Source organism: Mesoplodon bidens, assembly GCF_964165515.1.
Source record: "Mesoplodon bidens genome assembly, chromosome: 6".
Lineage (NCBI taxonomy): Eukaryota > Metazoa > Chordata > Mammalia > Artiodactyla > Ziphiidae > Mesoplodon > Mesoplodon bidens.
In genome coordinates this window covers 27,794,069-27,821,598 of record NC_138162.1, presented here as the reverse complement: position 1 = coordinate 27,821,598, position 27,530 = coordinate 27,794,069, and the positions used below count along the sequence as shown (strand labels likewise).

The following is a 27,530-nucleotide window of genomic DNA, read 5'->3' as shown; positions in this document are numbered from 1 at the left end:
ATTTTGTTTATCCATTCATCTGTCAATGGACATTTGGGTTCATGTCACATTTTGGCTATTGTGAATAATGCTGCTATGAACGTTGGTGTATAAATATGTGAGTCCCTCTTTTCAATTCTTTTAGGTATATAAGTGGAACTGCTAGATCATATTGTAATTCTATGTTTAATTTTTTGAGGAACCATCATACTGTTTTCCACTGTGACTACATCATTTTATGCTCCCACTATCAACGCACAGTTGTTTCAACATTTCCACATCCTCACCCACACTTGTTATTTTCTGTTGTTTTGATAGTACCCGTTGTGGCCGGGTGTACCTTGAGTGAGCTGGCTTTATTCAGCTGAGGTAATCCCTGAAGAAGGCTGACAGGTAAGATTTATCTCCCAGCAGTACTTCCAGCAGCTGAATTGTAAATCCTTTATTACCATAGGAGGATCACAGCATCAGTGTGTCCACCACATTGGCTTTCTGAGTTGTTACTTGTGGGTTCCCCCTCTCTATTTCTGAAATTTCCCTCTCTGCCTCACCTGGAGATTGACCTTCTCAAAGCCATCCCTCTTCTAGTGGGGCTGTCTCTTTCTGAGAGTAAATATTCATAATTTGTTAGATTTATATGTCTTTTAGGTCACTGAAAGTGTGTTTGTTTGTTTTTGTTGTTTCCCATTTGTAATTTACTGATTTTCAGGAGAAGGGAAGATTTAGAACTAAGCAGCCACCATATTCTTATTGAAACTGAAAGTTAGGAAAATTCTTATAATTATCTTCGGGGGTTTTTTCAAGTCTTTGGGATTATTTGGATGTAGCTGGAAGAAGAAAGAGAAATCTAGGGTGATTCCCAGGTTTTGACTCAGGAAACTTGCCGGATGGACAACATTCATTGAGATAAAAAGTGTATATAAAAGAGAATGTCTCAGAAGGTGAAGAATTTGGTTTTGGATATGTTAAATTGGAGATACTTATCTTATGTTCAGGGGGAGATAGATTCTGGTCACAGGAGATATGCCTGAATTGGAGATATCAATCTGAAGTGCCCAGCAGTTAAATAGGAAATCACCCAGGGAGAACATGCAGTATGAGGAGGGATGAGTGTCAAGGAGAGATTGCTGAGAAAACAATAAAATTTAATGGACAGGATAAGAAACAGGAACCTACAGAGAGGGCTAAGGAGGGCTAGTTGGAGAGGGTGAAGGCATGCCAGATATGAATCATTTCACAGAAACTAAAGAAAGAAAGTTATAAGAAGCTGGATATGACTACTGTACAGTGTAGGAAACCAAGTTCAAGAGGAAGTCTTCAAGAGGAAGACTAAAAAGCTTTCATGAGATTTGAAAATTAAAAAATTCTTGGTGAGCTATTTTATTGGGATAGGACAGAAAATAGAGTGCAGCTGGCTGAGTGAATTAGAAAACAGGAGGTAGAGATTATGTGTTGCAAAACTCCCAGGCAAAACAAACTGGCTCATGATTTGTGTTTTGTTTATGGTACATGTTTTGTTTTTGTTATTTAAGTTAATATTGTTGGCCCTGGAGGTATCTTGGAATGGTAACTGAATCACAAATTAATAAAGAAGAGATGGTGTGTTAATGTGTATAAGCTTGAGCTAAAAGCATCTGAAATTTAAAAAGCCTTTCTCACTATTGCAGAGATTGGCACTAGCCTTGAGGTACTGTTCAGAAGAAACCCAGATTCCCCAAAGTACACATTTATTACCTCAAAGTCCTATCCCCTAGTTCTTGATATTTGACCCGAGTCTAAACATCAAGCTCTGTCATTAAAAAATTAACTAAATTGTATTTGTCATTTAGATTTCAATTTCACATGTATATAAATGACATTATATGAAAAATATTGATCCAAATTTTTTCTAATACTTTGGGAAATAACATACTTGTATGTTATTTCAAGTGATCCTTGCCATATTGTCCACTCTATATTTACTAGAGGCTTACGTTTTACTTCTAGAATCAAGAGTCAAAGTTATAATGCCAAGAAAAAAAAACATACCTCCTCTTAGCTTTCAGCAATGGTGGGGTTGTGTGTAAATAAAATCATATTGAGCAGATGCTCACTAAACATTTTTCCTTAAACCCCACAATGCAATATTTTAATTTTTGCTTTAAGGAATCTGATGCATTTTAAAGAAAACTAAAGAGAAAAATGGTCTTTTATATTTACCCATATTTTAATTTTTCTAGTGTTCTTTATTACTGCCTGAATATTTGAGTTTCTGTTTGCTAAGATTTTTCTTCTGCATGAAGAACTTCATTTAACAATTATGCTGGCAATAAATTCTCAGTTACTTTCATCTGAAAGTGTCTTCATTCTTGAGTGATATTTTCACTAGATAAAGAATTCTGGGTTGACATTACTTTTAAAGATGTAACTCTACTGTCTTTGTCACCTTACTTCCGTTTCTGATTAGAAGTTAGCCATCAGAATGTTGTTCATCCACATGTATTTTCTCTGACTGCTTTCAAAATTTTCTGTTTATCTATGTTTTGGTAGTTAGAATATGATCTTCCTAGGTGTGATTTTCTCTGAACCTGTCTTGCTTGGGGTTCACTTCTTGAGATCTATGAATTAGATCTTTCCCCAAATATTGGGGAATTTCAGATATTATTTTTTCAAATAATTTCTCTGCTTTATTCTCTTTTCTTCTTCTAGGAATGTGAACACTTGCACTTTAAACTTTTCTCTGGATATTTCCCAGAAATCCCTAATAATGCAAATGGTATTATTTCATTGTTTTTTATGGCTGAGTAATATTCCAGTGTGTGTGTGTGTGTGTGTGTGTGTGTGTGTGTGTGTATTTTATACTAAGTTTATATATATACACACACACATATATATATATTATATCTTTATCCATTCATCTGTTGATGGACATTTAGTTTGCTTCCATGTCTTGGCTATTGTAAATAGTGCTGCAATGAACATAGGGGTACATATATCTTTTTGAATTATGTTTTTTCTCTGGATATATGCCCAAGAGTGGGATTGCAGGATCATATGGTAGCTCCATTTTTACTTTTTTAAGGAACCTCATTACTGTTCTCCATTGTGGCTGTACCAATTTACATTCCCACCAACAGTGTAGGAAGGTTCCTTTTTCTCCACATCCTCTCCAGCATTTATTATTTGTAGACTTTTTGATGCTGGCCATTCTGGCTGGTGTGAGGTGGTGCCTCATTGTAGTTTTGATTTGCATTTCTATAATAACTAGCGATGTTGAGCATCTTTTCATGTGCCTTTTGGCCATCTGTATGTCTTCTTTGGAGTAATGTCTTTAGAAAGCCCTGAAATAAACCCATGCACATATGGTCAATTAATCTATGACAAAGGAGACAAGAATATACACTGGAGAAATGACAGCCTCTTCAATAAGTTGTGCTGGGAAAACTGGACAGCTACATGTAAAACCTACACCATACAAAAAACTCAAAATGAATTAAAGACCTAAATGTAAGACCAGATACTGTAACACTCCTAGAGGAAAACATAGGCAGAATATCCTTTGACATAAATTGCAGCAATATCTTTTTCAATCTGTCTCCTAGGATAATGGAAATAAAAACAAAAATAAACAAATAGGACCTAATTAAAAGCTTTTGCCCAGCAAAGGAAATCATAAACAAAACAAAAAGACAGCCTACAGAATGGGAGAAAATATTTGCAAACAATGTGACCAACAAGGGATTAGTCTCCAAAATATATAAACAGCTCATACAGCTCAATATCAAAAAAACAAACAACCCAATCAAAAAATGGGCAGAAGATCCATGTGTCTGTTTTTTGTGCCTGTACCATACTGTTTTGATTATTAGAGCCTTGCAGTATAGTCTGAAGTCAGGAAGCATGATAACTCCAGCTTTGTTCTTCTTCCTCCAAACTGTTTTGGCTATTTGGAGTCTTTTGTGGTTCCATACAAATTTTAGAATTATTTTTTCTAGATGTGAAAAATGTCACTAGTATTTTGATAGGGATTGTGTTGAACCTGTAGATTGCTTTGGATAGTATGGACATTTGAACAATAATAATTCTTTCCATGAACATTGAATATCTTTCCATTTATTTGTATAAATGTTCAATTTCTTTCATCAATGTCTTATAGTTTTCAGAGTAGAGGTCTTTCACCTCTTTGGCTAAATTTATTCCTAGGTATCTTATTATTTTTGATGTAATCAAAAATGGGATTGTTTCCTTGATATTACCTTCTTTATAGTTCACTATTAATGTATAGAAATGCAAAAGATTTCTGTATATTAATTTTGTATACTGCAACTTTACTGAATTCATCTATTAGTTCTAATAGTTTTTTGGTGGAATCTTTAGGGTTTTCTATATATAGCATCATGTTGTCTGCAAATAAATAGTGATAGTTTTACTTCTTCCCTTACAATTTGGATGACTTTTGTGTCTTTTTCTTGTTTGATTGCTGTCACTAGGCCTTCCAATACTATGTTAAATAAAGTGGCAAGAGTGGGCATACTTATCTTATTCTTGATCTTAGAGGAAAAGCTTTAACTTTTATTAACTGTGGGTTTGTCATGAATGACTTTTATTATGTTGAGGTATGTTTCCTGTACACCAACTTTGTTGAGAGTTTTTATCATGTATGGATGCTGAATTTTGTCAAATGCTTTTTCTGCATCTATAGAGAAGATAATGTGATTTTTATCCTTCATTTTTTTTTAACGTGGTGTATCACATTGACTTGTAGAATTTGAACCATCCTTGCATCCCTGTAGCAAATCCCACTTGATCATAGTATTTAATCCTTTTAAAGTATTGTTGAATTCAGTTTGCTAATATTTTGTTGAGGATTTTTGCATCTATGTTCAGGGATATTGGCCTGTAATTTTTTTTTTTTTTTGGTAGTGTCTTTGTCTGGTTTTGGTATCAAGGCAATGCTGGCCTTGTAGAATGAGTTTGGAAGTGTTCCCTCCTCTTCAATTTTTTGGGAATAGTTTGAGAAGAGAAGGTATTAAGTCTTCTTTAAATGTTTCATAGAATTCCCTTGTGAAGCTGTCTAGTCTTAAATTTTAAAAAAAATTTGTTTGTTGGGAGGTTTTTAAAAAATTTTTATTGAAGTATAGTTGATATACAATGTTGTGTTAGTTTCAGGTGTACAGCAAAGTGAATCAATTATACACATACATATATCCACGCTTTTGTCGATTCTTTTCCCATATAGGCCTATTGGGAGTTTTTAAATTACTGATTCAATTTCACTACTGTAGTCAGTATGTTCAGATTTTCTATTTCTCCCTAATTCAGACTTGGAAGATTGCATGTTTCTAGGAATTCATTTGTTTCCTCTAGGTTGTCCAATTCATTGCTGTATAACTGTTTATAATATTCTCTTATGATTGTATTTTTGTGATAATCAGTTGTAACTTCTCCTCTTTCATTTGTAATTTTATTTATTGGGTGCTCTCTTTTTTTTATGAGTCTGGCTAAGTTTATCCATTTTGTTTATCCTTTCAAAAAACTAGCTCTTATTTTCATTGATCTTCTCTATTGTTTGTTTTTATCTCTATTTTATTTAGTTCTGCTCTGATAGTTATTATTTCCTTCCTTCTGCTAACTTTGGGCTTTCTGTGTTCTTTTTTTTATTCCTCTAGGTAGAAAGTTAGGTTTATTTGAGATTTTTCTTATTTCCTGAGGTAGGCCTGTATTGTTCTTAATTTACCTTTTAGAACTGCTTTTTGCTATGTTCCATAGATTTTGAAACATCATGTTTCTATTTGCATTTGTCTCAAGGTATTTTTTGATTTCCTCTTTGATTTCTTCATGGACCCATTGATTTTTTAGTAGCATGTTGTTTAGTCTCCATGTGTTTGTGTTTTTTCCAGTTTTCTTCCTGTAATTGATATGTAGTTTCATACCATTGTGGTCAGAAAAAAGTGCTTGATATGATTTCAATCTTCTTAAATTTATTTATTTATTTATTATTTTTGACTACGTTGGGTCTTGGTTGCGGCACACGGGATCTTTGTTGAGGCATGCAGGATCTTTCATTGCAGCGTGTGGGCTTCTTTCTAGTTGCAGTGTGTGGGTTTTCTCTATTTGTGGTGCGCAGGCTCCAGGGCACATGGGCTCTGTAGTTGTTGCACATGGGCTCCAGAGCACGTGGGCTCTGTAATTTGTGGCATGCAGGCCCTCTAGTTGAGGCATGCAAGCTCAATAGTTGTGTTGTGCTGGTTTCATTGCCGTATGGCATGTGGGATCTTAGTTCCCTGACCAGGGATCAAACCCACATCCCTGCATTGTGAGGCGGATTCTTTACCACTGGACCACCAGGGAAATCCTAATCTTTTTAAATGTATTGAGACTTATTTTGCTGCCTAGCACGTGATCTAGCCTAGAGAATGTGCACTTGAAAAGAATGTGTACTCTGCTGTTTTGGGATGGAATGTTTTGTAGATATCGGTTGAGTCCATCTGGTCTAATGTGTCATTTAAGACCACTGTTTCCCTTCTGTCTGGATGATCTATCCATTGATGTAAGTGGGATATTAAAGTCCCCTACTATTATTGTATTATTGTCAGTTTCTCCCTTTATGTCTGTTAATATTTGCTTTATATATTTAGGTGCTCCTATCTTAGATGCATCTATGTTTATGACTGTTATATCCTCTTCTTGGATTGACCCTTTTATCATTATATAACGGCCTTTTTTGTCTTTTGTTATATACTTTATTTTAAAGTCTGTTTTGTCTGATAGGAGTATTGCTACCGGAGATTTCTTTTCGTTTTCATTTGCATGGAGTATTTTTTTCCCCTCCTTTAACTTTCAGTCTGTGTGTGTCTTCATTTCTGAAGTGAGTCTCTTGTAGACAGCATATAAATGGGTTTTATTTTTTTAATCCATTTAGCTACCCTATGTCTTTTGATTGGGGCATTTAGTCCATTTACATTTAAAGTGATTTTTGATAGGTATGTACTTATCGTCGTTTTGTTACTTGTTTTATGGTTGTATTTGTAGTTCATTACTCTTCTCCTTTTAGTCTCTTCCCTTGTGGTTTGATTTTCTTTAGTGTTTTGTTTGTGTTTCTTTTTGTTTGTTTGTTTTTGTATCTATTACAGGTTTTTGTTGTGTGGTTACCATGAGACGTGTGTGTGTGTGTGTGTGTGTGTGTGTGTGTGTATTAAACTGATAGTCATTAAGTTCAAACACATTCTAAAATCTCTATATTTTTACTCCCCCACACCATGTTTTATGTTTTTGATATCATATTTTACATATTTATATGAATCCCTTAATTGCTTCTTTTAGTTATAGTTGATTTTACAATTTTGTCTTCTAACCTTTGTCCTAGATTTTTAAAGTGGTTGATCTGATGTCTTTATTATATATTTACCTTTACCAGTGAGATTTTTTCCTTCATATATTTTCTTATTTCTTGTTATGGCTTTCCCCCCACCACCCCACTTAAGGAAGACCCTTTAACCTTGCTTTTAAGGCTGGTTTAGTGGTGATGAACTCTTTTAGTTTTTGCTTGTCTGGAAAACTCTCTCTCTCCTTCAATTCTGAATGATAACCTTGCCAGGTAGAATATCCTTGGTTTTATGTTTTTTCCTTTCAGCACTTTAAATATATCAGCCACTCCTTTCTGGCCAGCATAGTTTCTGCTGAAAAGTCAGCTGACAGCCTTATGGGGATTCCCTTAGTATGTGGCCCTTTGTTTTTCTCTTGCTGCCTTTGGAGTTCTACCTTTATCATTAATCTTTGCCATTTTGATTGTGATATGCCTTGATGTGGGTCTCTTTGGGCTCATCTTGTTTGGGACTTTCTGTGATCTTGGAACTTGATACCTGTTTCCTTCTTCAAGTTAGGAAAGTTTTTAGCCAATATTTCATAAAATACATTTTCTACCCTTTGTTTCTTCTTTTTCTGGGATCTCTATAATGCAAACATTAGCATGTTTGATGTTGTCCCAGAGGTCCCTTAATGTATCCTCATTAAAAACATTTTTTCTTTTTTCTTTTCTGATTGGGTGATTTCCATTATTCTGTCTTCCAGGTCACTTATGCATTCTTCTGTAACACCTAATCTGCTGTTAATTTCCTCTAGCGTATTTTTCATTTCATTTATTGTATTCTTCAGTTCTGGTTGGCTCTTTATAATATTTCCTAGTTCTTTGTTGAAGTTCTCATTGTGTTCTTCTTTTCTCGAGTTTGGTGAGCATTTTTATGACTATTGTTTTGATTTATCAGGTAAATTAATTTTCTCCATTTCATTAGGATTTTCTTTCCCCCCCTGGGTTTTATTGTGTTCTTTGGTTTGGAACATATTCTTCTGTTTTCTCATTTTGTTTGAATTTCTCTATTTTCTCTATGAAATTAGGTGAAACAGATACCTCTCTTGGTCTTGAAGGTGTATTCTTGTGTGAGAGCATCTCTATGCAGTCTGTATGTGCCCAGTGACTTTGGTGGGAGAGCTTGATCTGAAGCAAACACGGGCCAGAGCTTTTTCTGGGGCACACTGAATCCATCACCTTGGTGGGGGTGGGCTGGAGCCTGGGGGATGGGGGGTAGAGCAGGAGCCTGGCATGGGCCAGGGCTTCTCCTGAGTTGCACTGGTGGCTGCCACCTTGGCCAGGGTGGACTGGAGCCAGGGGGCAGCTAGAACTAGAGCCCAGTGCAAGCTGCAGCATCTCCTGGGGTGTGCTGGTGGCCATCACCTCGACGGGGGGCAGGACAGGAATTGGAGGGGCTGGAGCTGGAGACTGGTGTGGGCTGGGGTGTGTGCTGGGGCTGGCGTGGCAGGCCAGCCAGAGCACCAGGCACTTTTCAATCTGCTGCTTCTGTGCTGGGATTGGGGGCAAGCAAGTCTGTGTATATGCCCTTTAAATCAGTCTTGGTTTCCTACAGCCCTTCAAAAAGCCTCAGTGGTTTTCAAAACCAGACAAGGATTGCTGTCTCAGTGCTAGACCCCAGTGTGGGGCTTGAACCCCTTGCTCCTTAGGGAGGATTCCCAAGTTTGTGGTTTCCCCATCCTCTTCTGAGTTGCCCACTGGTGATATGGGTCCTGAGTAGATTGCTTCTCTTCTCCTACAAGTCTCAGTGTGGTTGTTGTCTTTATATGCTCAGTTGTAGAAGAGCTATTCTCCTAGTCTTCAGGTCATTTTTGGAGAGAGTTGTTCTACATGTAGTTGTAGTTTTGTAGGTGAGCTAGGGTTTTCCTATGCCACCACTGATCCTGCCTTCTCTTTAATTTTCTGTAACAGAATCAGGCTTCCTTTCAAACACCTGTTTCCAATGATGATGGAAGGGAAAGAAAACATAAACCAGCTCATTAAATGTATCTTAATCTTTTCTTGTTTCATACAGCCCATGTTCAGGTAAATAATTAATTTGAAGTTCAGATATTAGCAGAAATGTTTCTATTTCCTTCAAAGATATCCTCTACCCTCTTTTCTAAATCTGGGTGCAAGAGGGCTTGTATAATCTCAGGGCAAGGGTGTGTGGCAGGAACACTAGATCGAATAACTATTCTTGGCCAGCTTCTCTAACCTGGTGGAAGTGTAACTCATCTGGTCTCCAGGCATTGACCTTTTGTGTGTATGCATTCGCAGCTCATGGTTGTTCTCTCAGAATGGTCTGGGTCAGGTGGTGAAACCACTCAAATCCCCTGGGTTTGCCCCACTTGTCCTTCATTGTCCTTCAAAATTCCCCGAGTGTCAGCTGTGTCCTTTGTAGATCCCTGGTAGAGCTACATACCCCATACCCCATGCTAAAGAGTCACCTCACACATTGTCATAATGGTCCCCAGAGAGGTTTGATGGCTTTCAACTCTCAGCTGCTTTCCATGCCCATACTTGTGAGAATATGGGAACTTCCTGAACCCTTTCACACAACAGGAGTGCAAAGAGAAACTTATGTGTGCTGTCTTTGCATCTCTCTCTGCTTAAACGCACAATATCCTGTTTTACTCTACTTCCCAGAACTCCAAACAGGAAGCAGGACAAAATCTTCCTGTGGGGTTTCCAGTTTCTTGTAATTCATTCTCACTTTTGGTCAAGGCCTAGACCTTTTTTCTAGGCAAGAATGCCTTCTCCCCTAGCACAATAGGTCCAGGGTCTAGCCTTAATGTAATAAAGCTTCAGAGGAAGAATAAAACAATTACTGAGAATATAAACACATTGGGAGGTATTAATAAAGATTTTTCCTTGTAAGTAATAAGTCAGGGTGTACACAGATATGGCTAAACTTATGCAGATGCTACTTAATGACTGAAATATTTTGGAATACTGATCTATGTTAGCCTTCTCATGTTACAGCTAAGTAATAGAGTCTTGGAGAAATTTTTACAATGAATTAAGAGCAGTGCTGGGATCAGAACCTGGGGATGTAGCCCTAAATTTTCCGTTACACTATGTTGAGATTTCTTTCCCATAGGCTGTTAAATTCTAAGGAAATCTGGAATACATTTTGCTGTATTCACTAGCACTGTTTTTGTCTCTGGAGAGCTAGAAACACTTCCATTTCTATATTTACTCCTATTTAGGGAGTACATTTTTTTAGGTTCTAATGATGATTAGAAATGTTGTTAGGTCTGTCACCAAAAGGGAGTCACAGTTTTCCACTGATTGTGCTGCAGCTCTGCAGAAGCTCAACGAAATCCCTTAAGTACACCTGATGAATTTCACCCACCAGAATAGTCTTCATTCCATAGTCACTTATTTTTGCTGCTTTTCTTTCCTCTCCTTCTAAGGAAACCAGAATATATCATCCCAAAATAGGCCTCTTTGCCATAAAAATACTAACACTTTAGAAAAACAGCAGCTGCAAGAGATCCCCTCTGACCCTCCCCCTTTTCTTCCTGAAAGCAGGAGATAAAACTCCCAGATGGAAGGTGTCCTCCCTACACCAGAAGGAAAGAAACATTCTTATCATCAAGGACAAGAAGTTGAGACTGAGATAATTCTATACAAATAGACCTTGTTAAAAACAATTCTTATCTTCCTTTAGGCTCCCCACATAGTATAATTACTTTTCCACAATTGCCTCTCTTTGTTTAATCTAATATAAAACAGGTAGGTTTCACCATTGCTTTGGGTCTTCATTCCTTGTGAGGGCTGCTGTGTCACATAAAACTTACACTAAATACATGTGTATGCTTTTCTCCTGTTAATCTGCCTTATGTCAGTTAAATTCTACCCTAAAATTATATATTGATGTAATCGTAGAGACAGAGACAGAGAGGGAGAGAGAGAGAAAGAGAGACAGAGACAGAGGGACAGGTATTTTAAGGATTTGACTCATGCGATTGTGGGGACTGGAAATCTGCAGAGTGGGCCAGCAGGCTGGAGACCCAGGGAAGAGTTGATGTTACAGTCCTGGGTCTGAAGGCAGGCTGGAGGTAGATTCCTTCTTCCTCAGAGGACTTCAGTCTTTTCTGCATGGTTCACACCTGCTACTGACAACTGCTAATGCCTCCCTTGTACATGGTTAGCACCTTACTGCCCAGTGCTCCCACCAATGTCCCCACTCTTAATTTGCTACATCCTTTGAGGGTCCATGGAGTGCCAGGTCCCTGGTGTCTTCTGTTCTAGGCAGCAGAGTGAAGAAAGTCTGACTCTGTGCCAGTTTAGCATGCATCTCACTTTATTACCTGGGTGCTGGAGCACCCTTTCCTGTGCTTCTCTTAGAGTCTTACTAAAAACAACACTATTTCTGCTGCGTTCCTCCCCAGCCCACCTCCCATCCTTGGATCAAGTCCTGGGAATTAGTCACTAAGCTGGGAGCCTTGCTAGCCTGCCAAGGTACCTCTCATCCTGTGTAAGAGCTGTGTGCTAAAACAGCCTCCTCTTCTCCCAGACATTCCAATCTGCCCATGACTTCCAATATTGGCCCCTTCTCCTCAAGGCTTATATTTCACTTTTAATACATTTTATTGTACCATTCCCATTTCACAAGTTAGAAAGCTGAAGCCCAAGGAAAGGTAAGTAATTTGCCTGAGGTCAGTCACAATGACAGATATAAAGGAATCAGGGTTCCAATCTAAGTCTTTCTGATTCCAGAGGCCAGCTACACCTCACTGGCTGCAAGAGATGCAAAAATTAAAAGACATGGTACCTTCCCTCAAGGAGTTCACAACCTGGACGCACAGTCTGCAATTTGTAGCTTGGATCACTTGTAAATTTTGACAATGGACATTGACTGATGGGATTAACAATAGGACAGATTTCAGGCGTTCTGGTTCTGAGGAGGCATTTTTGCATGGGGAGGGCTTTTGCTCTCCTTTCGAAGAGTGGTTTTCAAGACTGGGCTATGCTTTAGAATCTGCTGTTAAAAGTACAGATCCCAGAAACTTAGCCCAAACCTATCAAGTCAGAATCTCCAGCTGAGGGGCCTGGGAATCTTTATTTAACAGACTTGTCAGATGAGTCTGAAACCCAGGCCACTCTGAAGATGGATATTTGGGACTCATCTTAGAAACCACTAAAAAGGCAGCTGCCTAAGAGACCACTGACTTAGAGGAGGAGATAGAGAAGGAATTGAAGCAAAGGAGAAGAGAGCCAGGAGTTGAGAGGAGGAGTCCAGGGAAGAGGTGTAGAAACCAGACCTATGTGAGGAAATAAAAGATTCCTTTATGAAACACCTGGATTGAAAGGCACACCAGCTAAACCGAGCCTCTGCCCAGACACGGTGGCAGCACGTGCTCGTAGCCCTGTCCCTGGGAACTTAAAAAAAAAAAAAAAAGAAAAAGGAGCAGCTGATGGTTTCTATGGAGACAATTTCAACTTTGAACAGTAGGCTGGGGTATTTTGAATGATATAAATTGGCAAGCAGTAGGCAAGTGTCCAGTGCTTCTAGCCAGCTCAGTAAGCCATCGCGCTCCAGACTGCTTCCTGCAGCTGAATTCAGGGTGAGTCAGGGCTGTCATGGCCAAGTAGAAAAGGTCTGCTTTCTGATTTCAGCAGCAGGGAACCGGGGAAAGCTGCTTTGTCTTTCTGTGTGTGTTTCGCTCACCTCAGTGGGTAGCACAGTTCTCTGAAGAACCAGAAATGACTATCCCAGGTAGTTTATTGTTCAAACACTGATTTATGTCAGATGCATAAACCTAACCAGAAGACTGTTTAGAGGCTATTTTGGAGGTGAAATGCACACTTGGCTGCAAAAGTCAGGGTCCAGCCTAATGTGACTAATGGAGAGATTTTTTTTTAATATACATTTAATTAATTAATTTATTTATTTATTTTTGGCTGCATTGGGTCTTCGTTGCTGCGCATGGGCTTTCACTAGTTGCAGTGAGCAGGGGCTACTCTTCATTGCGGTGCGCAGGCTTCTCATTGCAGTGGCTTCTCTTGTTGTGGAGCACTGGCTCTAGGTGCGTGGGCTCAATACTGGCTTACGGGCTCTAGAGCGCAGGCTCAGTAGTTGTGGTGCACGGGCTTAGTTGCTCCGTGGCATGTGGGATCTTCCCGGACCAGGGCTCGAATCCGTGTCCCCTGCGTTGGCAGGCGGATTCTTAACCACTGCGCCACCAGGGAAGTCCCTGGAGAGATGTTTCTTGACTCAAAGAATTTCTCTCTGGGATTTATTGGGAGGAGGAAGTGCTGTGATGAAGGAAGAAAAGCAACAGGATCCTAAAGGAAATGGAATTTTTGTTTCTTGATTGGTAATGGTAATTTTAACTTCCATGGGACCTTGCGCTCTCTTTTATTCTTTGTTTCCTGCCTTCTGATGTGTTGATGTCCCCGCCAGTTCTTGACTGCCCTTCCTCTAACAGGTCAAGGTCTCCCAGGCTTGATCCCCGTCCTTCCCCCTGGGACTCTGGGGGGTCTGAAACCTGCTCAGCAATGTGGCTATCAGCTTTCAGACCCTATCAGGTTGCTTCCATTTTGCTGAGGGCTCCCTCTCCAACCACCAGGAGGCTATGCCTGTGAGAGGCAGCTGAGTTCTTGTTTCTTGCCCTCTGGCTGCTTTCTATCTTTGGTTTCATTGACAGTCTGCAGTGTACATTAACTGTTTCATTGACAGTCCTGCCTTCTGCTGCAAAGAAGTGAGGAACCCTGGAAATTGTATCCCATTGGATTTTGAGGAATTTTCCATCTTCAGAAGTAGCCTATAAATATTCAACTGGGCTTCTGTTCTATCTTCACACTCTCTCTGAGATATGTCGCTCAACTTTTTTTTTTTTTGCTTTTTTTATCTATCATTTATTCTTTCACTTAATTCCTCAAACATTTACTGAACGATCACTATGTGCTGGCACTATTCTAGGAACTGAGAAGTAGAGTGTTGAACAAGGTATAATTCTTGCCCGTGAGGAATACTTTACAATCCAGAGTAGTGCTGTCCAGTAGGATATTCTGTGGTGATGGGAATATTCTATAGCTACATGGTCCAATACAGCAGCCACTAGTAACATGTGGCTACTGAGCAATTAAAATGTGGTTAGCGTGAATGAGAAGCTAAATTTTAAATGTCAGTTTCATGCATTTTTAAGTGAATTGAAATTTAAGTAGCTGTACATGGCTAGTGGGTACTATATTGGATAGAGCAGAAAAGGGAGAGACAGATAAAGAAGCAGATTTTGACAATATCCTATGCTAGGTTTGTAATGAGATGGTTGCTTAGACTAGTAAATAGATCGCGGGGTGGTGGTGAAAGACTTTGATTGAATTAGATGATAAAGGGTGTCAAACACAAAGGGAAGTCCAAGTCCAAGACTGACAGGTTCAGCTGGAAAAGAAATAAGGAGCCCCTTTTAGATTCAGACAGTTTATTACTTATATAGGCAGTGAAGGCAAGAGGTGCCAAGGGTGCAGCTCTCTGGGTCCTTGTCTCACCCACCGAAAGGATGACACTGAAGCAAAAGGAACCAGACGTTTTCAACAGAGTTGTGAGATATTCAGTGGCTGAGGAGCTGATCCTAGACTGCAGCTCAGTGGTCCTAGAGCCTGCAGCTCTGCCCTAAAAGGGTATAAGTATGAGATGGAGAGTCCTATGCCTCTCTGGAACCAGGGAGGTGGATGGGAAAGCTGCCTCATGGCAGCCTCCCACAAGATAGGGAGAGACAGATGGGAAAACTGTCTTGTGAAGCCTCTTGTAAAGACTGCTTCTCATGCCATGCTCCTGGGAGGTTCACAAGGCATTCCACCCAGATTTAGGTCATATGGTGGTTCAAGCTGTGCCTGTGGAAACATGGAAGATCTCCAGGGTGCTATGGTAGAGCCATTCCCTTGCAAAGAGTCTTAAGTGCTAGGACAAAAGATTTAGACTTTATCCTCAAATGAATCTGGCTGCCACTGGAAGTTTAAAGCACATGAGATAATTGATTATTTTTGAGTTTTATAAAGATCTGTCTGACAACATTGTTGAGATTAGACTGGGGAGCAAAAACGACTGTAAAGAGAGAGAAAGAATTGGGTAAAAGGATGAGAGTTTATGGGAATGGAGAGGAAAATCCACAATCATTTAATGAATACATGGGATGTGAAGGGCTCCTGTGCAGTGAAAGTGACAAAGACACATCAGACAGGATCCTGCCTTCAAGACATTTACAGAGTAACAGGAGAGAGTACACACAGCATACATGACTCATTTAATATTAGGTTCAAGAATTAGGTGCTCTGAGTGACATGGTAGAGAGAGAGCCCAGTGGAGGGACAGCCCTCTTCAGCTGGGTGTCCCCGTACAGTGTAGGTGCTTCATTGATGATGATGACAATTGAGTGTTGAACAGGATAAGTTTTAAGTCTTCTTACAACTTATTTTGAACATCTGTGAGGGACGGGCCCTGGCAGGCAATAAGCCTTAACAACTAACAAAGATATTAATCCCTATAGCAGTATGTGGATTAGTTGGGATCCAATTAGAATAAGACAATAGAAATGGAACACAGGGAAAGCAGGAAAAAATCATAAAGATTCAGCATGGTGAGAGGTGACAAGGAGAAGGTTTGAGGGCAGGGTTAACTTGCCATATACCACTGGAAATATTAATGGCTGAGTCCTCACTCCCAATTCCCATCCCACATTCTTGTATTTTTATTTTACCTTGTTTTCATTCTTCCTCCAGAGGGAGATCAGTTGATACTTATTGCTTCAGGAAAGAAAAAAACAAAAATCTTTTCCTGGCCTTTATGTTGCAAAAAGCCTAATAGATGATGTGAATTTCAGAAGTCACAAATGGGTGTATTTCGTTTGGTCCATGCCTTGGGTTGTTTTTTCCTTTGGTTGGTTGGTTGTTGTTGGGTAGTTTTGTGTGTGTGCATTTTTTTTTAATAGAATACATTTGAATGCCTTAGATGGGCAGGTAGTCTTAGGTTCACTGCAGTCTTACATTTTGTTCATCTCTGTCCTGTATCTACAAATTTATATTACCTGCCTGGCCCCTATAGGTATCCGAATTTGGAACCACTGGTATCCATTGTAAAACAGGTTTAGAAGAATGCATAGTAACATATGAACAGGGTCTCCCAACCCCAAGTCTCTGAGCACTGCCACAGTCACAGGGAGCTTCCTTGAGCTCCCAGGAAAAGCAGGATGCTCTGAATTCTGTGATTATATCTCTGCCATCTGGAGGAACAAGGACTCAAAATAGAAATTACTCTGAATCTAGAAAAATAGAAAAAAAATTACATTTCATGCACATGTGGGTTTGTGGACTAAAGTTTACTCCTACTCTTCCATTACTACTCCTGCCACCCTGTACACCAGGGTATATATTTAACTAAAAGCTTCAGAGTTAGGGAAACGGAAAGATGAAGTTAAGGTCAAAAAAGAAGTAGGAAAGAAAAACAAGAGGGGGAGGCTAGGAAAAGAATGAGGTCTCATATGTCTACCCTCATTTGGGGAAGATAAATAAGGTTTATGTGTAGGGTCAGACGGTACTGGTTAAAATTCTTGCTTCATCATTAACAACATAGGCAAGCTTGGGTAAGTCATTTCACTAGCTGAGCTCAATTTCCTAATTTACAATGTAAGGATAATAATAATTTTTTGTTCCCACAGGTTTTTTGCAAGGGTCAAGAGAAATAATGGTCATAAAAGGGTCCTGAAAAGTGAAAAGGCTTTACTATGTGGATTCATATTACCCAGTGACTAGCCGTTAGTAAGTGCTCAATAGTTGTTTGCTGTTACAGAAAAAAGGGAAATGAGGGGAGAGCTGAATTCCAAAGGCCACTTAAAATTACCAGCCCCTTTACTTGTCAAATAATTGTGATATTTTATTTGTCTTTTCCATTTTCCTGGAGCCATTGCTGCATTTTTTAGTTGTTTGTTAAAGACCATGCCCAATGGAACAGGACAACTTGTATTACCAGCTGATGTAAATTCCACTGATAAGCAGCTTCACGGTAAAGACAGACTTTCTCAGTGTGTGGCCTCTTGTCAAATGACTCAGAAAATGGCAGTTCTCCATCACTGGTCTTTTGAGTCTTGTCCCTAATCCTTCAATTCCCTTACTCCAATTTTAAATACCTTCAAATTTATCACTCCATTGGACCATCAGACATATTTGTAATGCTTACTGAAATATAAAAGAGTTTCATAATAAGTAACAAAATGAGAAAAATTCCCTAAAAATAATTCTGTATGAAAATTCTCTTCTTACACTATCCACACTTCACAATGTTTACAAATAATGACAAAGTGTCAGGGTGCAGCTGACTACAGTGTGTAAAAATTCATTTTTCGGAATGCCACTTCCCTTCCATATTACACCAATAGAGTTTGTTCACTCCTTTAACTCCGTCCATGGAGCGTAAGGGGAGTTTGGAGGAGGTAATTCAGGAAGGAGAGGCACACATCAGCCCACCATGCTCTTCCCCACATCGAGCTCGCCACTAGCCATCAACAGCCTCCCCTAATCTTGCATCCCAAACTGAGAATGGTCTCAGCCAATTGTACGTGGTCCTTTCACACACCACCCTGTGGGGCTGAACAACATGTAAAGGAACAGCTCAGTCACTGTCTCCCTCCATCATTGCATGCACTAGCATCACATCACACTTGAAGTTCAAAAACTGTTTCTCTTCTTTCCAAGTAAGAGCTCTTGTGGAAACCCTAGTGACATTTTGCAGAGCCTCAGAGCTCTTCAGAACCCCAGTTGAGAATCCCTGGTGTATAGGTATCAAATCTTCTTTCGTGTATGTGTGTGTGTGTGTGTGTGTGTACATGTGTATGTATGTATGTATTTATTTATTTTTAGCTGCGTTGGGTCTTAGTTGCAGCACATGGGATCTTTTGTTGCGGTGCTCAGGCTTCTCTCTAGTTGTGGTATGCGGGTTTTTCTCTTCTCTAGCTGTGGTGCGTAGGCTCTGTAGTTTGCAGCACGCGGGGCTCTCTAGTTGAGGCTCCCGGGCTCAGAAGTTGTAGCGTGTGGGCTTAGTTGCCCCATGGCATGTGGGATCTTAGTTTCCCAACCAGGGATTGAACCCATGTCCCCTCTATTGGAACGTGGATCCTTTACCACTGGACCATCAGGGAAGTCCCCATGTGTATGTATTTAAATCCTGGATTTTTCTTGTTTCTTGAATATATAAGGGGGTGTTATATAAAGAACAGATGGCACAAGGCTTGAATAAGTCTGAGGTCTGATAGACTTACAATCAATTTCTGAAGAGGTAATCTGTCAAACTTTGCCTTGGATCCCTACCAAATCTTCATGAGGGCACACCCTATCTTGCCAGCCTGTGAAAAGTGACTTTGTTTAGCCCATGTTCCAAAGGCAGTGACTGTGGGATTGCTGATCATGTGGCTGCTTCCTAGTCTTTGGTCAGGAAACCTGAGACACCATTCACAAGCACACACTGGTGACTCATCAAGTGACCTCTCTCTCTCTTTCTCTCTTTGTTTCACGTGCTCTTGGGAGAACGCCTGCTTCTTATAGGAAGTTTCATTATAATCTAACCCCTTGCATATACCTTGGTGCAAATGGCAAAAATCTAGACATAGAATACTAATGACCATTACGGGGAATTTCTGAGAAGTCAGAATCAATAACTTAACACATTTAACAGGAGCTCCAGAAAAATTAGGAGACAAAACAGTAAGCATAGTCAGCTAAGTGCTGAGACCCCAAAATAAAATTCTAGCTCTAAGATAGATACCTTTCAAAGACTGAAGTCTTCTGAAACCTATCTTCTTCCATCTCTCTTTTCTCTGACACTTATTTACATAACACCAGACCTTCTAAATGACCTACCCTTTCTTTCTTCAGGGGTTTCTCAGGATAGGAGCAATCTAATTTCTCTTTGTCCCTGTATCTTTCTCTCTTTCCTCAAACTCCCATACTCTACTGCAAGACTGTCTTTCTGTGATTATCTGGATACAGCTTCTGAATTTTATGGATACAGCCACGTAAAAGGAGTCCAAGGCTAAGACTAGGCTGAGGCAGGAGGACACCTAGAGTGCAAAATTTCAGGACTTCAGGGGCTTGGTCATGCAAGTAAATTTTGCTACCTAGGTGCCTTCTTGCTTCACCTTTAGTCCGTACCTTGATAGAGTGACTGGTGACTCTGGGTCTCCATTCCAAATTGGCAAGGGGGGAACATCCCTGGCACATCTTGAATCAGGTATCCAGTCCTGATCCTGTCAGCAACGGTCCCCGGGGTGGAGGTCACATGGTATAAACATAGCTGCTGAGTGTCCATCTCTGGGCTTTAGGGAGCAATTCTCAGATAAAGAGGGACCATGACTTGGGAATAGACTCTAATATTTTATATTACAAAAGCACTATATAAGTAAAGTATTTTAATTACATTTTTGGTGCTATTTTTTCCTGCCCCTGCTACGAATTTCATAACTCTGAAGCATGTACATTGTATAATTTACTATATGAGTATCAATAGGATTCCTAAAGTTTTAACACATAGTTGCTGCCCTTGAAGAATTTGCAGTCCACCTGGAAGAATAAGACCAGCTGCGGGATGCACGCAGGAATGCAGGAGAGTAGTTATGTTAATTAATTCAATTTGAAAATAAAATCTGTATTGAGTCAATAAATTATATAGAAGTTTTGAGAAGGAAGAAGAATTTGTGGAATAGGGCACGCAAGTACCCCTTCTTAATGATCTCTTTTTGGGAAGAAGGAAACAGAAGATACAGAGAGTTATAGGAAGGACCAGATCAGAAAATACCAAGGGAGCACTGAAATGTCACATGGGACATGGGGTGTTCTTATTCATATTACAGGTCCCATTTCCCTGATACATATGAAAGACCCAGGAAGTTTGAATTGATGCCACCTTCTTCTGCCAAGAACTCTGCTGGTATTGAGGGAAAACATTCACAATCATTCTATTTATTCCATATTATTCTATTGACCATGAGTTTTGAAATGGTCAGTAATGCTGGTTGTTGATGGGGGTCAGGTGGGAGGGCGTGCGTCCTTTGCAGAAAATCACTTTCTTAAAAGAAGCACAAAATGCATTTTTCCTTGACCCTCTCTTTCCTCCAAAGACCCCCTTTCAACAGTGAAGAACTGGGCATTAAAACCCCTCTTCTGCCCCTGCACTGCCACAACCTGTTTATTTTCTCCAGAATCTTTTCTGCTCACAAATCTAAACCCCAAAGCCTTCACTTTGCATTCCTCTGTAAAATAAAATCAAGGATCCCTTGGAGGATCAAGCTTTCTGAGAGGACACCTATTACTACCATTTGTGTGAAGATATTGTTGGAAAAATGATGTATACCTATGTCAAAGTTTCATATGAGAAATTTATTTTAGGAAAATATTGGAAAGGTCTCACTTTTTCCTTTCCCTTGAGAAACTGGTAACCCTTTCTATGAGGCTAATTAGAACAACACAACTGAGAGATTGCCTTTTTTCCTTTGGCTGTCATTCATTCAGTGTCTCTGATGCTAGTTCATATTTTCCCAGATCCTATTTTATTTTTATTTGTTTATGCCTCCTTTATCTATAAACAGGTTCAAATCCTTTGTGGAATGAGGTATAGAAGAAAGGAGGGAAAGTAAAGAAAGAAGGAATGTACAGGGGGAGGAAGGAGGGAGAGAGTACCCCAAATTTTGCTCCTAAAATGAGGAGAGTGTGAAATAGCTGATCAAATGTATATTTCATTCGCTTTGCTACAAACAATATTTTATATTTATCACTCCGTTGCAAAGCCACAAAAGCAGATCATGAAGTTTTATTTTCCCTTAAAAAGAACAAATAATGGGAACTCTGAAAAGAGCTGGCAGTCCGTCTTACAATGGCAGGGAGGGATTGGAAACTAAAAAAAGAGAAAAGAAAGAAAGAAACAACAGCGTAACATGTTTCTTGTTTATGTAGGTGTGGGAGTTGAAAAGCAGCACTGATCCTTCCAATAAACCCTTAATCATGCATTACCCCCTCGGATCCTAACAAACACCAGTGAAATAGGTCACCTGGGAATGATCTCAACTGAAGATATGAAGCTCAACTTACTCAAAACCACAAAACTAAGATTTCCTACAGTGTTGTAATGGATAAGACAGGAGGCTGTAGTGTCAGACCTAGCTTGAGTTTCAGGTTCTACTATTAATTATTTACAAGACTTTGAGCATGTCACTTAACCTGTTTCCTCATATGTAAAATGAGAATAATGAGTACTGTCTGCACACCCTATTTTCCCTCCTCCAAATGTCCTGTGTATTTTGCACTAGTATCCAGAAATCTGCCTTGGCCAGACCTAATATAAGCCTTGTCTGGGCCTCTTCCTTGGAACTGAAGTCTCCAACTCAGAGTTTTCTCTCCCACTGCAGGTCAGGAAATACCACTTGGTCCCTTTGCCGGTTGCCAATGTTCCAGCTGACAGCCACCCCGGCAAGTGCCCTCGTGGATGAGCCCGTGCACATCCGAGTGACAGGCCTGCCCCCACTGCAGATGGTGACCCTCGTGGCATCTCTGAAGGATGAGAAGGGGAATCTGTACCAGTCCAGAGCCTTCTACAGGGCCAGCAAGGCTGGTGAGCTGGACCTGAAGCAGGATCCTGCCTTGGGGGGCCACTACATGGGGGTCCACCCTATGGGCCTCTTCTGGTCTCTGAAGCCTGAGAAGGCTTTTGAGAGGCTGATTAAGAAAGATGTGATGAACAGCCCCTTTTGGGTCACTCTGGATCTATATGACTCCGTTAATTTACAAAAGTCAGGGGAGATTCAGCCCAGGGCCAGCCAGGTGGTGCAGCGTTGGTTCTCCAGCCCTGAGGTGCAGCGGGTGCAGGTCCAAGAAGGTCGTGTGCGAGGAGCCCTTTTCCTCCCTCCAGGTGAGACTAATCTTTCGTGATCTAGAAGACATGGTTCATGGAAATAAAAACAAAAACAAAGAGCAACAAACTGTTGGAGAACTAGTATTTCCCACAATATTTTAAAAGTAATAAGCCGTTTCGTTGTGTGTGTGAAGGTGGAATTCATTCTGCTGAGCCTGTACTTTTGCTGCTACCTACTTGACCCTCTTGTTACTCTTTCTGATCTCATTCTCTTCTCTTTTTTCTTGCTCTTAGGGGAAGGCCCTTTCCCAGGACTCATTGATTTGTTTGGGGGCATCGGGGGTCTAGTTGAATATCGGGCCAGTCTTCTGGCTACCCGTGGCTTTGCAGTGCTGGCTTTAGCATATTTTGCCTACGAAGACCTGCCCAAGCAGTTGCAGGAGGTGGACCTGGAATATTTTGAGGAAGCTGCCAACTTGCTACTAGCTCATCCCAAGGTATTAAAATACTTTTCATTTTACCTGGCAACATTATAGCCAAAAAAACACACCTCACAAATGTCCGTTCTGCCTATATTACCAGTCTGTTTAGACTTGGGCACAGCACAGTTGAGTTAAAATGCAGATAATAATACATACCGTGTAAGATTGTTGGGTTGATTAGGATCAGCTTAGTGCTTACTGGCACAAAGGAGACAATAAATGGTGGGTATATTATGATTCCCTTCATTTGCTAGTTCAAAAATGTTCAAATATCAGGTATTTCTTAGACTCTATGCTAAATACTTTATATGCACTATCTCATTTAATGCTCATAACTACCGTACAAAGTTAGTACTTTTGACATGGGCCTCATTTTTCAGATGAGAAGGCATACCCATCTCAGTTAAGTAAGAGGCCAACACCCCACGGCCAGTAAGTGACAGAGCCCTTGGGGCAATGTCTTTGCTCCAAACCATTAAGTCATCCTGACTCCCCAACTTACATCGTTCTCTCCTGGAGCCTTGACTCTTCTCAAGAAGAGATAGGAGATGTTTCCTATTGGAGCATCACCGGTATCCTCATCTTCAGTGTTACCGTCATCATAATCAAATATACATGTGATTTTCCTAAGCATATTTGGCTCTGTTTAAAGGATTGCCTAGAAGGAATTAAATCCCAGGTAAAATGTTTTCAAGTTAATTTTTTTTTCACTTCAAATTTAACTATTTGTGACATTGTATGAGGAGAAAGGGCAATTGCCAAAATTCAATTTGTAGTTAGATTCCACAGAAGAGGTTCAATTCCCACCTCTGCCCCTTGATACTGTTGTAACCTTGAGCGAGACTTACACTTCCTGAATCCCCGTTTTCTTGTTGGAGGGCCGAGCATATAGTAAACGCTCAATGAATCCACCTTGGGCTTCCCTGGTGGCGCAGTGGTTGACAGTCCACTTGCCGATGCAGGGGGCACGGGTTCGTGCCCCGGTCCGGGAAGATCCCACATGCCGCGGAGCGGCTAGGCCCGTGAGCCATGGCCGCTGAGCCTGCGCGTCCGGAGCCTGTGCTCCACAATGGGAGAGGCCACAACAGTGAGAGGCCCGCGGACCGCAAAAATAAATAAATAAATAAATAAATAAATCCACCTTGTCACCTGTGCCCATCTGGTTTCTTCCCTCTTCCTTTCCCCACACCGTCAACCCATCCCAAAGTGTTTTAGGTTCTTTCTCAGTACATCACACCCTCTTCACCCTCCCTGCCGCTGTTTTAGTCCCTCATCATTGCTCAGCTGTGATGCTGCAATAGTGCGTTAATCAATTTCCCGTCTCCAGGTATAGCCCTCCTCCCTCACTTCCCAATCCACTCCTCACGTGGATGGTTCCCAGATGTGGATGCACACTGGATTTCCTTGGGGATATTTTATAGTATCAGATTCTTGGGCCCACTCAGACCTACTGAAGTAGCTCTCAAAAAACTGGATCTCAGAAAGCTCAAATTTTAAAAGGTTTTTTTTTTTCAGGTGATTCTGATGATAGAAAGGTGCTGGGGATACCACTGTGAGCAAAGTACACACACCAGAGTCACTATGTATTTGCTATTGTTTGTCCAGAATGCCCTTCCTTTCCTCATTCGTCCCTCAGACTGTTTCCCTTCCCTCTGGTCCCTGGGCCCACCACAAAGTTAAGGACTCCCTCCTGTGACCTACTACTTTTCCTAGTGGACTGGGAACTGACATTCAGTTTTTTACAGAATCCAAGTCTTTCATCTTTACACTCCCAATCCTTCCAGGATTAGCCTTTGTTTTAACGAATATGCAAATCCTTTGTAGCTGTAAAATGCTGTTTAAATATGAATTACACTTACCTAATATTTGAAAGAAACCAGGACACCTCTTTTACTAGCTGGAGAGAAGAATTTGATTCTTCAGAAATCTTACCTGCCTCTGCTCTTGTGATGTCTAATGTTGCTGGTGTATTAGACCCTTTTTGCCTTTATAGAGCTCTGCTTTGGGTGAAGAGTTTTAATTTCTATTTTTTCACTTAATCTTCACAACTGTCCTACAAGGTGGGTAATATTATGACCCCCATAAGACAGTAAGGCTTAGGGAGGGTAAGTAGGTAGTATTCTCTCTCAGTCGCAAAGCTGGTAAACCTTAGTGCCAGGACTCCACCCCACATTTTCAGACTCTTCCCATCATACTAGCTTACTGGCCTGTAGCACAGCTCCTTCTCAGAGAATGTCCTGTAATGGGTTTCCTTTATTTTCTCCTTCAGATCCAAAAGCCAGGAATTGGAGTGATCTCTGTGAGCAAAGGTGCAGAGATCGGGCTGGCCATGGCCTGCCACCTGAAGGAGGTGGCAGCCACTGTCTGCATCAATGGGTCAAATGCCATCTTTGAATTTCCGCTCAGGTACCGGAATCTGGTTATAACACCCGTCCCCTCGCTTCCGGAGCGCATGGTGTTCAACGTCATGGGCGCTTTGAGCCTCCGTAACTACAAGGGGAACCCCCGAGATGCACTGAATCAACACAGTGTGCTTCCTGTTGAAAAGGCCCAGGGTCCGATCCTCTTCATTATAGGGGAGGGTGACGAATGCTTCAAAAGCAGAGAGTACGCTGAGCAAGCCCTGGACCAGCTGCAGAGGCACGGCAGAAGCAGCGGAAAGATGCTGCTCTACCCCGGGGCGGGCCACCTCATAGAGCCGCCCTATTTGCCCCTGTGCTATGCGTCCTGGAGCCGCGGCCTCTTCTGCCCCATGCTCTGGGGTGGGGACCCTGTGGGCCACGCGGCAGCCCAGGAGCATGCCTGGGGAGAGATCCAGAAATTCTTCAGGCAACACCTTGTTCAGAGCAGAAGCACACTCTAAGGGTGATGATAGGGGAGGGGAGACAAAAAAATTGTATAAGGCAGGGATGTGGGTGGGGGAGGGGACTCCTGATTTCTCTAGATTCACAGTTATCTTGAATCAACTGGAAGGAAATTGGACAAAGTCAAAGAATCAGGTGCATCTGAAATATTTCTAACAAAATTGTATGTGCTTTGAATTTTTGTAAATTGAATCTTGGTTTATATGCACCAGGTACGTTGCTATTTCAAAATTGTGATACCCTTGCAAATTGAATAACCTTTTGTACCCCGGTAAGGGAAACCTTGGATCCAGGTATTGCCAATCTAGATGAATGTCCTGGAACTTTGAAGTCACTTGTGAAATCATTTTCTGTTTAAACCATTGTGAGTTAAATTTGACATTTGATATGAGAAGTTCTGATGCCACCATCAAGGGTAATCCTTGCTAGAGATTTCCAGTAGATACGTTAATTCTTTCTTAGAATAGTGACACTTCTTTTCATTCCTAAAATATATTTCTTTTTTATAATTTTAATCAGGAGTGGGGCTAAATGCTCAAGTGCCTTTGGAGCATTTAGGGAAATTAAATGAGCTATATTTAAAGTGATTAGAAGAGAGCCGGGCACATAGCAATTTCTATATCAGAGTTAGCTATTATCATTTTCATGATGCTTTTCTCCTTTAACCAGTTAATGTGGTGAATTGCATTCATTAATGGACTAATTTTGCTTATTCATCTGATTCTACTAGGTCAGTTTCTCATATTGACTAGTTTGGGCTTTAAAATTTCTTTTGAAGCCAACCTAGTCATTTATATTTTCTCAGAATTTCACCCCTATTTTCTGGAACACATTTTTCTCTTATAATTTTTTACATATCCCCTGTTGTTTATTTGCATGCTTTCTCCTTTTCCTTTCAGTCTGACTTGCTAAATATTTGTCTATTTTATTAATCTTTTCTTAGAATAGCTTTTGGGTTGTTTATTGGTCAAATCTAATTTTTCCTGATTCATCAGCGTATGCTTCTTTGAAATAAGTTCATTCCTTCTGCCATATTTGTGTTTTCCTGGCTTTTTGATATGCAGTGTTCTCATTTTGTTAATGTCTAAATAGTTTGATTTACTTCCTCCCTCCCCCCACCCTTAAATCCAAGAGTAATTTTACCAAAGTACAAAGTATCATCCTGTAGATAACTTGCTGGTTATAAGGAACCTCACTTTGCAATGGAGAGGTCAGATTGTCTCCACCTGAACCCACTGATCAAACTTAGCATCTCTAAAAATGGTCAATTTGACATGTTGTGTTTCATGACAAGATGTAATGTGGAGTGCCCAGCACTACTTAGAACTATTTCTAACAACACTGTTCAACTTGAAGCTAATCAAGCCCTTAGTTCAAACTTCTTATTAATGTGGTAGTTCGTGAACAAGTTAAATGGTACTACAAGGAGACAAACATAGATTGTCCATCATTCTATGACCTGGTCTCTTCACAAGTTAATTACCAACTGACCTTGTCTCTTTTCACAAGTTAATTGCATGATAAAATATGGAATTTTTCACTTTGTGGGATTTTGCTTTCCTTTTTACATTGGAGTGAGCTGGGGGATTGTTCAAAATTAAAAGGGACTTAAGAGGCATATCAACCAAATGCTATGTGTGGGCCTGGTTTGAACAAAGTAACTGTAAAAAGACATTTGGGGGATAATTAGAGAAATCTGAATATGACTGGATATTAAACGGTACTATGAAATTGTTATCTTGTTAGGGGTCAAAATGGTATTGGGGTTATGTAAAAAAGTAACTTTTTAGAGATGCATACTGACATACTTAGAGGTGAAGCGTTGCAGTATCTGGGAATTGTTTTAAAATACTACAGGAATATGGCAAATGTGAAAAGTTATTATATCCAGATGATTGGTATAGTGAAGTTTGTTTTCTCTACTTTTATGTATGCTTGCAAAGTTTTCATAATAAAAAAGTAAGAGATATAATCGGTATATTTACTTTTCTGCCCCAACAGACAAGAACTTTAGCATGCATTACATCTTTTCTCCA

General features: G+C 40.3%; 1 protein-coding gene across 5 annotated transcripts; it reads left to right on the top strand.

Moving 5' to 3' along the window:
• The first annotated feature begins 297 nt into the window (after nt 1-297).
• Nucleotides 298-27,431, top strand: LOC308619407 (acyl-coenzyme A amino acid N-acyltransferase 2-like). Of its 5 annotated transcripts, XM_081238143.1 has the most exons (5): nt 324-372; nt 16,972-17,071; nt 21,706-22,205; nt 22,443-22,645; nt 24,900-27,429. In XM_081238143.1, exons 3-5 carry the CDS (start codon nt 21,743-21,745, stop codon nt 25,491-25,493), a joined length of 1,260 nt encoding a protein of 419 aa, XP_081094269.1. In that variant the 5' UTR covers nt 324-372; nt 16,972-17,071; nt 21,706-21,742; the 3' UTR covers nt 25,494-27,429. The 5 variants fall into 5 exon arrangements, with proteins under 5 accessions (XP_081094267.1, XP_081094269.1, XP_081094266.1 ...); XM_081238141.1 differs by lacking the exon at nt 16,972-17,071 and having other exon boundaries at nt 298-372; XM_081238140.1 differs by lacking the exons at nt 324-372; nt 16,972-17,071 and adding an exon at nt 11,404-12,879 and having other exon boundaries at nt 24,900-27,428.
• The last annotated feature ends 99 nt before the right edge of the window (nt 27,432-27,530 follow it).

Coding starts and splice junctions, on each gene's coding strand:
- LOC308619407 (XM_081238139.1), top strand. CDS start 13,610: ATGGAATTTTTGTTTCTTGATTG. Junction 13,633..21,705: donor GAATTTTTGTTTCTTGATTG/GTAATGGTAATT, acceptor CTCCCACTGCAG/GTCAGGAAATACCACTTGGT. Junction 22,646..24,899: donor TGCTACTAGCTCATCCCAAG/GTATTAAAATAC, acceptor TTTCTCCTTCAG/ATCCAAAAGCCAGGAATTGG.